This window comes from Coregonus clupeaformis, chromosome 14, assembly GCF_020615455.1.
Source record: "Coregonus clupeaformis isolate EN_2021a chromosome 14, ASM2061545v1, whole genome shotgun sequence".
NCBI classification, from domain to species: domain Eukaryota; kingdom Metazoa; phylum Chordata; class Actinopteri; order Salmoniformes; family Salmonidae; genus Coregonus; species Coregonus clupeaformis.
This window is the reverse complement of record NC_059205.1, coordinates 14238766-14253111: the sequence shown is the minus strand read 5'-3', so window position 1 is coordinate 14253111 and position 14346 is coordinate 14238766. Positions and strand designations below refer to the sequence as shown.

Sequence of the window (14346 nt, the reverse complement as noted above, 5' to 3'; positions counted from 1 at the left end):
CCATCATTCCTAGTCTCTCTTCATTTGTCTCCCTCTAGGTAGTGGACTGTCATTCAATCACTTCTTTCTATTTCAAACTCTCTGTCTCTGTCTTTCACGATCCTCTTCTTTACTGAAGAAGAGGTGGGGGTGGGATGGGATGGGGTGGGTGGGGGGGGCTGTTCCTCCTCTTTTAACCTGCGACACAAACACGCAGATGCAGGCAGACACACATACACGCGCACACACACTCAGGCACGCACACAGGATCGGTCCCTTACTCTCATCAGCCCTGTCACCGCAACAGCCGCTCTAATCCCCTCCCACCTTCTTTCCCACACTCAGTCACACACACACACACACACACACACACACACACACACACACACACACACACACATACATCCAGAATTGAGCCCACCCCCTCTCGCTCTCTATACCCTGTTTCCAGCTCCTAAATGTGAGGGGTTTTTAATAAGGGGGGCTCAAGAGCAGGTCTTGCTCTGTTCTGGGTGGTGGGGATCGGAAGTCCTTCCTCATTTTTATCAAATTATTTTGTAATTATTTTTTAAACTAATTGAAACTACATTAATTCCCAAATAAGTAAGGAAACATGAATTGGAGCTGGGTGGTTGTGGCAGTCCTTCTGTCTTGCGGGGGACCGTCATGGGGTGAGGAGGGTTTGGACTTCCCTGAGTACGATGGCAAGGACCGGGTCATCGAGCTAACTACCAAGAACTACAAGTCTGTGATGAAGAAGTATGATGTGATGGTTCTGTACTACCATGAGCATCCCGGAACAGACACCGTTTCCCAGAAACAGTTTGAGATCGAGGAACTGGCCCTAGAGGTGGGTCAGGGGACTGGGAGAACCAGATCAGGGTACTGGGAGAACCAGATCAGGGGGCTGGGCGGACTTGGTCAGGGGAGTGGGAGGACTTGGTTAGGGGACTGGGAAAAATGGGTCAGGGGGCTGGGAGGACTGGATCAGTGGGCTGGAAGAACTTGGTGAGGGGGCTGGGAGGACTTGGTTAGGGGATTGAGAGTACTTGGTTAGAGGACTGGGAAAAATGGGTCAGGGGACTGGGTCAGGGGTCTGGGAGGACTGGTTCAGGGGGCTGGGAGGACTGGGTCAGGCGCTTGGGAGGACTTGGGCAACTGGGTGGGGGATGGTGAGGAGAAGGAAGGGGTAACTGGGAGGTAGAAGTGGGACACAGTGCCTGGATAGGGATGCATCATCTCTGCTATAATTGATCAATGCATTGATACATTATGGAGTGTGTAATAAGGGCTATGTGGATACAGACAGCATTGACAGGTAACTAAGTGTTGTTGTTAAGGGTAAGACAACTCAAATGTGACCTTTGCCACAATTTTCACAACAAAGATGAGGATGATTGAAATTAAGATGTTCAAGGCAAGAGATAAGAAGCAACAGTTACAAGGGTCAGACATTTAAATTGATTTGGACAGTTCATTACATTTGAAAGGCTTTTTAGAGAATTAATTAGTCATCAAGGTAGATGGGTAGAGGCAGACAAGATATAGTCCATGGGCCTGCAGAAACATTTGTCCACTTTGGTGTGGCAAAGGTTTGATGGTATTAAATTGTTCCCCACAAGACCCTGATCAAATTGATATATGATAGCCACTCTAGTTTTTCACACTTTTATATATCTTGTTTTATAGGAGTCTATGCAATGGAATGAATGTTCACAGGCTGATAAAGGAATGTTGAGCCAAGTAGGGATGTTCACATGCTTATTGAAAATGACTGTATCAAACAACAATAGAACATTCTATTGGGTGGATCTCATCTTAAAAATTTGGAGAAAAGAAATTGCTATCAGATCGAATGATTTACCTAGACTGGCTCATCATTGAAACAATGTTACAAATAGCAGAGCTACTTTTTTTTAAACGGAAATTGGTCATACTGGGAAATAATACAAGTCCGAGATATCAAAATCTGGTAGCGTATTGGTTTTATAGTTGCCACCTGCAATAGTACTCAGCAGTACTCAGCTAAGATAAAAGGTGTGCTCTGTCATTTGTTGAGTAGTCCCAGCAAGTTAACACAAAGATGTAGGTAATCACAATTATCTCTAAAAAGGAGCATTGGTGATTATAATCTCTTCTGTCCCTGACTATCATGATTTTAAAATGATGCTCTCTAACCTTACAAGTTATTTCATGAAATACAGTGAACTCCAAAAGTATTGGGACAGCTTTGTTTCTTTTTTTGGCTCTGTACTCCAGCATTTTGAATTTGAGGGTATTTTCATCCATATCGGGTGAATCGTTTAGAAATTACTGAACTTTCTGTACATAGTCACTCCATTTTAGGAACCAAAAGTATTGGGACAAATTCACTTATGTGTAATAAAGTAGTAAAAAGTTATGTATTTGGTCCCATATTCATAGCACACAATCACTACATCAAGCTTGTGACTCTACAACTTTGTTGGATGCAATTGCTGTTTGCTTTGGTTGTGTTTCAGATAATTTTGTGCCCAATAGAAATTAATGGTAAATAATGTATGATATTTGTGCGCCTGTAACTTTATCACTCATCATTATTCATTTAGGATGATCCGTAACCGGGTTAGCATCCACATTAATGTAGAAGTGTTTAGAAACACATTCTATTCTTATTTACAATAAAAATGACTCCAAAATGACACAATACATTATTTACCATTCATTTTTCTTGGGCACAAAATAATCTGAAACACAACCAAAACAAACAGAAAATGCACCCAACAAATGTGTAGAGTCATACGCTTGATGTAGTGATTGTGTGCTATGAATATGGGACCAAATATTGAACTTTTTACTACTTTAATACACATATAAGTGAATTTGTCCTAATACTTTTGGTCCCCTAAAATGGGAGGACTATGTACAAAAAGTGGTGAAATTTCTAAACGGTTCACCCGATATGGATGAAGATACCCTCAAATTAAAGCTGACAGTCCTCACTTGAACCTCCATAGTCATTGTATCATTTCAAATCCAAAATGCTGGAGTACAGAGACAAAACAACGTGTGTCACTGTCCCAATATCTTTGGAGCTCACTGTATGTTCCCTAATCAGTTTGTAGCCATTAGTTCAGTGGCTGGTTGACAAATTTAATAGAAATCATGTAATTGGTTATTAGAAAAAATCCAGCCTTTTAGCAATTGGACCATTGCTGATACCCTCGAGAACCCTCAGCAGCCACCAACAATGCATATTTCAGTAGGCCCTATACTACAATATATATTTTTTCATAAATAGTGTAACTAGACACCATCTATAAAGGCTGTAAACCTAAGGCTTTAATAATTCACCAGCTATGTAAATTGATGCGCTCATCAGGCAGTTCATTATAATGTTATGTTGGAATGCACTGTATATGACAGTATTCAAGACAGATTTTATATTTAAGCAATAATGCATGAGGGGGTGTGGTATATGACTTGCCTAGTTAAATAAAATAAAATAAATAAATATGGCCAATATAACACGGCTAAGTGCTGTTCTTATGCACGACGCAACGTGGAGTCCCTGGATACAGCCCTTAGCCGTGGTATATTGGCCATATACCACAAACCCCCGAGGTGCCTTATTGCTATTATAAACTGGTTACCAACGTAATTAGAGCAGTAAAAATAAATGTTTTGTCATACCCGTGGTAGACGGTCTGATATACCACGGCTGTCAGCCAATCAGCATTCAGGGCTCGAACCACCCAGTTTTATAATTAACTAATAATATATATATATATATATATATATATATATATATATATATATATATATATATATATATCATCATTATTATATCATTATAATTATTACAAACCAGTGAACGATTCTGTTATAAATATTATAGACCTTTTTTTTTATTTTTTTTATAAAATCTATAAACATTTGGGAACCAAATACTGACCAAAAACGTTTTTATGAATAGTGTTTATGACAAATTTTGAGAAAACCTTTGCTAATATTTTACAAAGATGATATGTTTTGCAAACCTGGATAAATTGGTTGTGTTATCTGCATATAACTATAATATTTTTTTAAATTATCATTAGGCATATTCCACCTATTATTGAAAGAGTTGTGGCAATGACAGACCAATCCAATTAATCTAATGTATTTGAAATGGCTACAAAACCACTATTATGGTAATACTTTGCTAAACACATATAACTGACATACTTGGGGCATCATTTTGGGTTGTCCTCATTGTAACACACTTTTTAAGCCATTATTGGTCTTATTACATCAATTATTTATTCAGTTATGGCCATGCAAAATCAATGCAGTTCCTTCCCATTGAAATGAATGGCGGCCATCTTGAAAATAGGCTCCTGGGACTGATTATTGACTAAATCTATGATGGCTCTATATAGCTAAAACAAAAACGTCCCCAATGGCTCACCTTGTTCTGTGTGAAATTTGGTGTAGTTATCATCTAGGGTACGAAAGAAAAAGTATGAAAATGTATACACTCACTACTGTAAGTTGCTCTGGATAAGAGCATCTGATAAATGACTAAAATGTAAAAATAAAATAAAAAGATAATAGAGCACATCCCAATACTGTCCATTCTGGCTCGATAGACCCCAAAATGCATATATACAGTGGGGAAAAAAGTATTTAGTCAGCCACCAATTGTGCAAGTTCTCCCGCTTAAAAAGATGAGAGGCCTGTAATTTTCATCATAGGTACATCATAGGTACACGTCAACTATGACAGACAAATTGAGAAAAAAAAATCCAGAAAATCACATTGTAGGATTTTTAATGAATTTATTTGCAAATTATGGTGGAAAATAAGTATTTGGTCAATAACAAAAGTTTCTCAATACTTTGTTATATACTCTTTGTTGGCAATGACACAGGTCAAACGTTTTCTGTAAGTCTTCACAAGGTTTTCACACACTGTTGCTGGTATTTTGGCCCATTCCTCCATGTAGATCTCCTCTAGAGCAGTGATTTTTGGGGCTGTCGCTGGGCAACACAGACTTTCAACTCCCTCCAAAGATGTTCTATGGGGTTGAGATCTGGAGACTGGCTAGGCCACTCCAGGACCTTGAAATGCTTCTTACGAAGCCACTCCTTCGTTGCCCGGGCGGTGTGTTTGGGATCATTGTCATGCTGAAAGACCCAGCCACGTTTGATCTTCAATGCCCTTGCTGATGGAAGGAGGTTTTCACTCAGAATCTCACGATACATGGCCCCATTCATTCTTTCCTTTACACGGATCAGTCGTCCTGGTCCTTTGCAGAAAAAACAGCCCCAAAGCATGATGTTTCCACCCCCATGCTTCACAGTAGGTATGGTGTTCTTTGGATGCAACTCAGCATTATTTGTCCTCCAAACACGACGAGTTGAGTTTTTACCAAAAAGTTATATTTTGGTTTCATCTGACCATATGACATTCTCCCAATCCTCTTCTGGATCATCCAAATGCACTCTAGCAAACTTCAGACGGGCCTGGACATGTACTGGCTTAAGCAGGGGGACACGTCTTCCACTGCAGGATTTGAGTCCCTGGCGGCGTAGTGTGTTACTGATGGTAGGCTTTGTTACTTTGGTCCCAGCTCTCTGCAGGTCATTCACTAGGTCCCCAGTGTGGTTCTGGGATTTTTGCTCACCGTTCTTGTGATCATTTTGACCCCACGGGGTGAGATCTTGCGTGGAGCCCCAGATCGAGGGAGATTATCAGTGGTCTTGTATGTCTTCCATTTCCTAATAATTGCTCCCACAGTTGATTTCTTCAAACCAAGCTGCTTACCTATTGCAGATTCAGTCTTCCCAGCCTGGTGCAGGTCTACAATTTTGTTTCTGGTGTCCTTTGACAGCTCTTTGGTCTTGGCCATAGTGGAGTTTGGAGTATGACTGTTTGAGGTTGTGGACAGGTGTCTTTTATACTGATAACAAGTTCAAACAGGTGCCATTTATACAGGTAACGAGTGGAGGACAGAGGAGCCTCTTAAAGAAGAAGTTACAGGTCTGTGAGAGCCAGAAATCTTGCTTGTTTGTAGGTGACCAAATACTTATTTTCCACCATAATTTGCAAATAAATTCATAAAAAATCCTACAATGTGATTTTCTGGATTTTTTTTCCTCAATTTGTCTGTCATAGTTGACGTGTACCTATGATGAAAATTACAGGCCTCTCTCATCTTTTTAAGTGGGAGAACTTGCACAATTGGTGGCTGACTAAATACTTTTTTCCCCCACTGTATGTATGACAGCTCTTGGCTGTCATACCAAAATATAACCCACAGACATGGACCTTAATGAAAATCATCATTAGACTTTGCCACCCCAAAGTGGACAAATGTGTGTAATGTGGCCCTCTGGCCCATGGACTAATAGCAATAGGAATTAATAATCAGCTGATACTATGAATTGCCAATTGAGCACCACTGCCTGAAGGGGACTGTAGGGGGTAGTATATTGACCCACCTGCTGATCCAGGAATCTATTGGTTGCTGGAAATATCCCTGGGATGTATTGTTTTAAGACTGACTCATGGTTGTGTGGTCTTAGATGAAATGGGAGATGGCAGGGATGGGCATGTCTTTGAGGAATGGTGAGGGGCAGGAATTAGTGCAGCGACATTGAGAAAACAAAAATGTGTCACGTGCCTATGGCATGCAAAAACAACAACCTTCAGAGGCAAAGTGCTGAGTCGCGAGGACACGAGATCCCATCACCCGTCCTGGAAAACAGTCAACAGTACAGATAGCCTATCTCTACAGGTCAAACTGTTTATGTCTCAAACATGACATGGACAGAAGTAGCAGGACCTCAAGTCATCAGCTGATCTGATTTACAATCCTTCAAAAATAATCTCCTCCCTCTTCCTAATATCTATCAGAAATGTACATTTCTGAATATTCTGTACATATTGATATGTTGAGTTGATCCAGATGTGTGTACATGGGCATATTTCTATGTTGATGTTGCTGTGTGTGTGTGTGTCTTTATGTGACCCTGTTCTTTGAAGTACGCCCCTCACTACATTCAGTACCAGTCAAAAGTTTGGACACACCTACTCATTCAAGGGTTTTTCTTTATTTTTACTATTTTCTACATTGTACAATAATAGTGAAGACACCAAACTATGAAATAACACATATGGATTCATGTAGTAACCAAAAAAGTGTTAAACAAATCAAAATATATTTTATATTTTAGATTCTTCAAAGTAGCCACCCTTTGCCTTGATGACAGCTTTGCACACTCTTGGCATTCTCTCAACCAGCTTCACCTGGAATGCTTTAACAACAATCTTGAAGGAGTTCCCACATGCTGAGCACTTGTTGGCTGCTTTTCCTTCACTCTGCGGTCCAACTCATCCCAAACCATCTCAATTGGGTTGAGGTCGGGGGATTGTGGAGGCCAGATCATCTGATGCAGCACTCCATCACTCTCCTTCTTGGCCAAATAGCCCTTACACAGCCTGGAGGTGTGTTGGGTCATTGTCCTGTTGAAAAACAAATGATGGTCCCACTAAGCGCAAACCACATGGGATCGCACGAAGTGAGCTGGCAACCAGAGGGTTGCTGGTATCAAAACCTTGATGCCATTGCCTGCTGTTGTGCCCTTGAGCAAGGCACTTAACCGCTCACAACAACAGCTCCCCGGAATCCCTGTGGCACCCCCCCACACCTCTCCAAAACCTGTATATGTACAGTATGTATGTATGTATATATGTATGTACACTGTGTGTACAAAACATTAGGAACACCGGCTCTTTCCATGACATAGACTGACCAGGTGAATCCAGGTGAAAGCAATCAAGTGTAGTTGAAGGGGAAGAGACCGGTAAAAGAATGATTTTTAAGCCATGAGACAATTGAGACATGGACTGTATGTGTGCCATTCAGAGGGTGAATGGGCAAGACAAAATATTTAAGTGCCTTTGAACAGGGTATGGTAGTAGGTGCCAGGTGCACCGGTTTGAGTGTGTCAAGAACTGCAACGCTGCTGGGTTTTTCACACTCAACAGTTTCATGCCATGATGAATTGAGGCTGTTCTGAGGGCAAAAGGGGGTGGAACTCAAAATTAGGAAGGTGTTCCTAATGGTTTGTCCACTTTCAGAGGGGTGGGTTAAAAGCGGAAGTCAAATTTCGGTTGGACCTTGTGTGCAATTGACAAATAAAGTGATCTTAATCTTAATCTGAGCAATATGGATGTCAAGAATGTGTGCATTGTGTGATGCTTTTTGATTATTTTTGGCACCACAGCAAATGTCAACCTTCATTTCCAATGGACTACAATGGTCAATCTTAAACCCTCACTGCACTCTCTCACCTTTTGAGCGGGGATACCAGTCCTTCATCTCCAGGAGGCATGAAAGGTTACCTCATTCAATAGTGAGACCCATAGGCCCCCTGGATGGTGTGAAACTGAGAAGGAAAGGCTGTGATTGACTGGTGGATTATAAAGCAATCAGTACATTTTTTTTAAAGAAGTGGATCTCTCAGGGCTGACAAGGACTTCTGACATACAGGGCCCACCATAGAGGCTGCCGGTTTCTTTTGTCATGCTCTTCAGATGGCCAATGAGCTAATCCTCTCAAATCCAGCTCTGCCAGGACTGGACCAACTTCCTAGGACTACAACGTGACTACTTTGGACTACAACTCCCATCATTCCCTGAAGAGAAATATAACACAGCTCTGATGGTGGAGAAGCTATTTTGGGACTGTTGCCTATTAAGGAGTTGTATGGTTTTGTTTTCCTTGGACTAATTTAATCAACTGGAGGTTGAATAATGAACAAAGTCTGATGGAGATAAAAACACATTTTGGAAATGGTGCCATGACATGGTGCCACAGTTGGAAACAAACATTTTAGGAAACGAACACATCCACGTGCATGTGTGAGTGCATGCGTGTGTGTGTATGTGTGTGTTTGCGTGCGTGTTTGCATGTACGTAGGTGCAATGTGTGTGTGAGACATATGTCTACTCATCAGGGTGTTTTGATTAATGATATATTAATCATCATCTGAGAATGCTTGTTCCCCTCCCTTTCCTCTTTATGTTATAGACATTGAGGCCTAGCCCAGGGGTGGGGGCAGTACAGCAGGTTTTGGCCCCAGTACTGCGGTGTCGGCTGACTGGGCTCACTGGGCTGGCTGACTGACGGCTGCAGTACTGTAACTGTCAGCAGATCCTAGAGACTTGAGTGTCACCAGCACCTTGCCAAAATAGTCCTGGGTCGTTGTGGCTTTGGGTCTATATTTATCCAGTGCTGCTGTTGTGGCTGTTTGTGCGTCCTACAGTGCATTCGGAAAGTATTCAGACCCCTTCCCTTTTTCCACATTTTCTTACGTTACAGCCTTATTCTAAAATGGAGTAAATCATTGTTTTTCCTCATCAATCTACACACAATATCCAATAATGTCAAATTTATAAAAACCAGACCCTTTGCTATGAGACTTGAAATTGAGCTCAGGTGCATCCTGTTTTCATTGATCATCCTTGATATGTTTCAACAACTCGAATGGAGTCCACCTGTGGAAAATTCAATTGATTGGACATGATTTGGAAAGGCACACACCTGTCTATATAAGGTCCCAGAGCTGACAGTGCATGTCAGAGCAAAAACCAAGCCATGCGGTCGAAGGAATTGTCCGTAGCGCTTCGAAACAGGATTGTGTCGAGGCACAGATCTGGGGAAGTGTACCAAAACATGTCTGCAGCATTGAAGGTCCCCAAGAACACAGTGGCCTCCATTATTCTTAAATGGAAGAAGTTTGGAGCCACCAAGACTCTTTCTAGAGCTGGCCACCCGGCCAAACGGAGCATTCGGGGGAGAAGGGCCTTGGTCAGGGAGGTGACCAAGAACCCGATGGTCACTCTGACAGAGCTCCAGAGTTCCTCAGTAAAAGGCACATGACAGCCCGCTTAGAGTTTGCCAAAAGGCACCTAAAGGACTCCCAGATCATGAGAAACAAGATTCTCTTGTCTGATGTAACCAAGATTGAACTCTTTGGCCTGAATGCCAAGTGTCACGTCTGGAGGAAACCTGGCACCATCCCTACGGTGAAGCGTGGTGGTGGCAGCATCATGCTGTGGAGATGTTTTTCAGCAGCAGGGACTGGGAGACTAGTCAGGATCGAGGGAAAGATGAACGGAGCAAAGTACAGAGAGATCCTTGATGAACATCTGCTCCAGAGTGCTCAGGACCTCAGACTGGGGTGAAGGTTCACCTTCCAACAGGACAACGACACTAAGCACACAGCCAAGACAACGCAGGAGTGGCTTCAGGACAAGTCTCTGAATGTCCTTCAGTGGCCCAGCCAGAGCCCGGACTTGAACCTGATCTAACATCTCTGGAGAGACCTGAAAATAGCTGCGCAGCGACGCTCCCCATCCAACCTGACAGAGCTTGAGAGGATCTGCAGAGAAAAATGGGAGAAACTCCCTAAATACAGGTGTGCCAAGCTTATAGCATCATACCCAAGAAGACTCGAGGCTGCCAAAGGTGCCTCAACAAGGTACGGAGTAAAGGGTCTGAATACCTATGTAAATGTGATATTTCCATTTTTTTTTTTTATACATTTGCAAACATTTCTAAACTTGTTTTTACTTTGTCATTATGGGGTATTGTGTGTAGATTTGAGGGGGGAATAAGGCTGTACCGTAACAAAATGTGGAAAAAGTCAACGGGTCTGAATACTTTCCTAATGCACTGTATAGTGCTGTGTTGCTTCTTACATAGTGCATACTCAATCTGGAGCATCTAGATTCAACTCTGATTGCTGTTGATTTGATCACTAGTATGCTGTGTATCTCTATATGTATAGGGTAGATAGAACATTGTTAACTGGGCCTGGGATCTTGGCCCTGATTCCACTTTATGGGGAATAGTGTTGTAGGCTATTAGAAAGGTAGTAGTGTCATGACATTATGTGAAGCTAATTTGCTGTGCATTCTGTTTTGGTCTATTGCTGAGAGAGAGAGTGTACTCTAGGTCAGTCAATGGGAATAGAAGAGGAGAGCAAGTCAGCTCTTTTAGATCCCGTCCCTGATTTGTCATAAAGCGAACTCTCCCCTTGCAGGCAGACAAGAAATCTGCCCTCTTGTCAACTCATGGGCCCACACAGCAACCTTATATAGCTGTAGTAGTCTGTTTGGCTAAAAGCCTTTAGCTGAGTTTAGCCCTCAATCTGTTTAACAGGCATATCTAGGCCCTAACCCCCTTAGGACCTCTTCATATGAATACCCCTCCCCATGACAAATATGGACAGATAACCCACTGGGCAAAGATGTCAGTTCAATGTCTAGTTTTGATTTATACTCTTATCCAGAGCGATTTACAGTAGTGAGTGCATACATTTTCATACATAGTAAAAACGTTGATTCAATCAGTTTGTGCCCAGTTGGACGTGTCTACAGGGTAAAACCTATTAATCTGACAAGTAAATAGTGTGGACACTGAAAGTCAACTTTCCTGGGACATCCTGCTATTATACTGTATAATAATTCACCTCTGATATTTGGGCCACTGTTTTATATTTATTCACAAATAAAGATTCTCCAAACAGGAACATAATAACTGCACAAAAATACATAAAGCAAGGGCCACTATTGCTTGCATCCTGCGGTTACTGGCTAGGATCTATAGGCCTACAATCAGTGCCAGGCCAGCTATTATCATTGCCCGTGATGTGGAACATGACAGGAACATGCCTGGTTATGGAACTTGCTATGCAATAAAAGTAACTGCACAGAAGCACTGATAAATGGTCCTTTATGCCAGTCTGTGTGTCTGTGTGTGTATGTTTGGGTGCCTGCACCTCCTTTTTATGAAGTGTGAGGAGATCTGTGAAAGCAGGGTTGCACCTGTTGCTATCCAAACACCCAGTTACCCCAACACAGTGTGCAGAACTGTTATCCAGCCCCGTCTGAATGCATGCCACAGATGTGGCAACATCATTGGTTGAACTGGTTGTCAGACATAAGGGTCAAGTTTCACACAGATTTAGAAAGTGCATGGACAGCGCTCTGAGTCCCAGGCTTTTATGGTGGTGGAACTGGAAGGAAATGTGTGTGAAATAAGACAAGAAATAAGAGAAGACAACAACATTTCTGTTTGCTGTAGTGTGTACACAGTAAACTGAGTATAACACCTATCCCTCCAGCAAACCCACAAAGCTGAGGGTGTGGAAGTGAATGCATATACATGTCCTTACAGAACACTGATAAATAAACTTGAAAACAAACTCCCTGTATGTCCCTATAAGTTGTCCATACATGACAGAGAGGATATTCCTGCTCAGGCATAAGGGTGCCACTGTATGTCTTCAGTTTATATGACAGATTCTTTTATTTCACAGCTTGCAGCTCAGGTCCTTGACGACATTGATGATGAGGAGATTGGATTCGGCCTTGTTGATGAAAAGAAGGGCAGTATTGTTGCTAAGAAACTAGGTAAATACATACTGAAATAGACACTATTACCTTTATTCAAGATTGGTATGATTATTTAAAGTTCTGAGGTCAGTTATGGCGAAATGTTTCCATCTTTCACATGATCCATCTAAGCATCACCACTGACCAGGTGGACTAAACTACCTAATAAACTAAACTACCTGACCTGTCTCACTGGATGCATCTCAATAGTCATAAGTGGATTCCTCTCCTCGTCTTGCCTCCTTCATTTGCACCGATCAGGTGGACATGGCGGACGCCTGTCGCCCACTGAGACATCACCTTTTTAATTATCTAATCTCAGTGATGATGAAGGAAAGGAAACAAGGAACCTAAGCCACATTGAGATGCACCCAATGTGTCACTGTGCTAAGGCAGTCCATAAGAAAGCCTGACCTCTAGTGGATTTAAGGGTATATGGAACCCCTGAGTAGAACTTCTGTTTTCTCCTCAGGACTGGAGGAGGTCGACAGCATCTACATCTTCACCGAGGACGAGATCATTGAGTATGATGGGGAGCTTGCTGCAGACACAATTGTGGAGTTCATCTTTGATGTACGTGAGAATAATGTCACCCAGTTATGTCCTCTTTTACCTGGCTTCAATTTGTAGAAACAGACTATTTGTCCACTACTGATATATCCTGTACTGTTTCTTTCTCTTTCCCATCCCCATGCATCTCTCTTTTACTCTGTTCTAGGTTCTTGAAGACCCAGTTGAGATCATTGAGAAAGACGGGGAAGTTAAAGGTTTCCACAACATTGAGGAGGACATCAAACTGGTGGGCTACTTTAAGAGTGAAAAGTCTGAACGTAAGAATCTATAATGTATTCCTTTAACATTGTAATTTCGCATATGTTTTTACTGTATGGTATAAGTCTGCTCATGTGTATACTATTTTATGGATAAAACAATGTATTTACAGTGTATTTGTCAACAAAAAATCGGAATTATTTAGATATTTAATAAGGTCTTAACGGATGCCTGTAACATTTCAGATTATTTGGCCTATGTGGACGCGGCTGAGGAGTTCCATCCACACATCAAGTTCTTCGCTACATTCACTCCCAAGGTGAACAACCTTACCCACTAACAACTACATCCTAAAAAGTACACCGGAGCTCTACTCTCCTCAAACTGTAGCCCATTGCTCTTTCTGACCAGTCCTCTGTGTTCCAGGTTGCCAAAGATCTGGACCTGAAGGTGAATGAAGTGGACTTCTATGAGCCCTTCATAGATGAACCCATAGTTATCCCTGGAAAACCATACACAGAGGAGGAGCTTGTCGCGTACATTGAGGATCACGACAGGTGAGATTCATGAACACAGTGGCCAGAATGGCACAATATACACTACATGACCAAAAGTATCGTCGAACATCTAATTCCAAAATCATGGGCATTCATATGGAGTTGGTCCCCCCTTTGCTGCTATAGCAGCCTCCACTCTTCTGGGAAGGCTTTCCACTAGATGTTGGAACATTACTGCGAGGATTTGCTTCCATTCAGCCACAAGAGAATTAGTGAGGTCGGGCACTGATGTTGGTCGATTAGGCCTGGCTCGCAGTCGGCATTCCAATTCATCCCAAAGGTGTTTGATGGGGTTGAGGTCAGGGCTCTGTGCAGGCCAGTCAAGTTCTTCCACACCGATCTCGACAAACCATTTCTGTATGGACCTCGCTTTGTGCATGGGGGCATTGTCATGCTGAAACAGGAAAGGGCCTTCCCCCAAACTGTTGCCACAAAGTTGGAAGCACAGAATCGTCTAGAATGTCATTGTATGCTGTAGTGTTAAGATTTCCCTTCACTGGAACTAAGGGGCCTAGCCCGAACAATAAAAAACTGCCCCAGACCATTATTCCTCCTCCACCAAACTTTACAGTTGGAACTATGCATTGGGGCAGGTAGTGTTCTCCTGGCA

The 14346-nt window shown here is 42.2% G+C and overlaps 1 protein-coding gene across 1 annotated transcript in view; it reads left to right on the top strand.

Moving 5' to 3' along the window:
* Positions 1-442: 442 nt before the first annotated feature.
* Positions 443-14346, top strand: part of LOC121581139 (calsequestrin-1) — a 17523-nt gene continuing 3619 nt past the window's right edge. Inside the window, exons 1-6 of the mRNA XM_041896537.2 lie at positions 443-829; positions 12333-12426; positions 12881-12981; positions 13127-13238; positions 13425-13498; positions 13606-13736. Coding sequence (XP_041752471.2) covers positions 593-829; positions 12333-12426; positions 12881-12981; positions 13127-13238; positions 13425-13498; positions 13606-13736 — 749 coding nt within the window. The 5' untranslated portion in view covers positions 443-592. The remainder of the gene's footprint in view (positions 830-12332; positions 12427-12880; positions 12982-13126; positions 13239-13424; positions 13499-13605; positions 13737-14346) is intronic.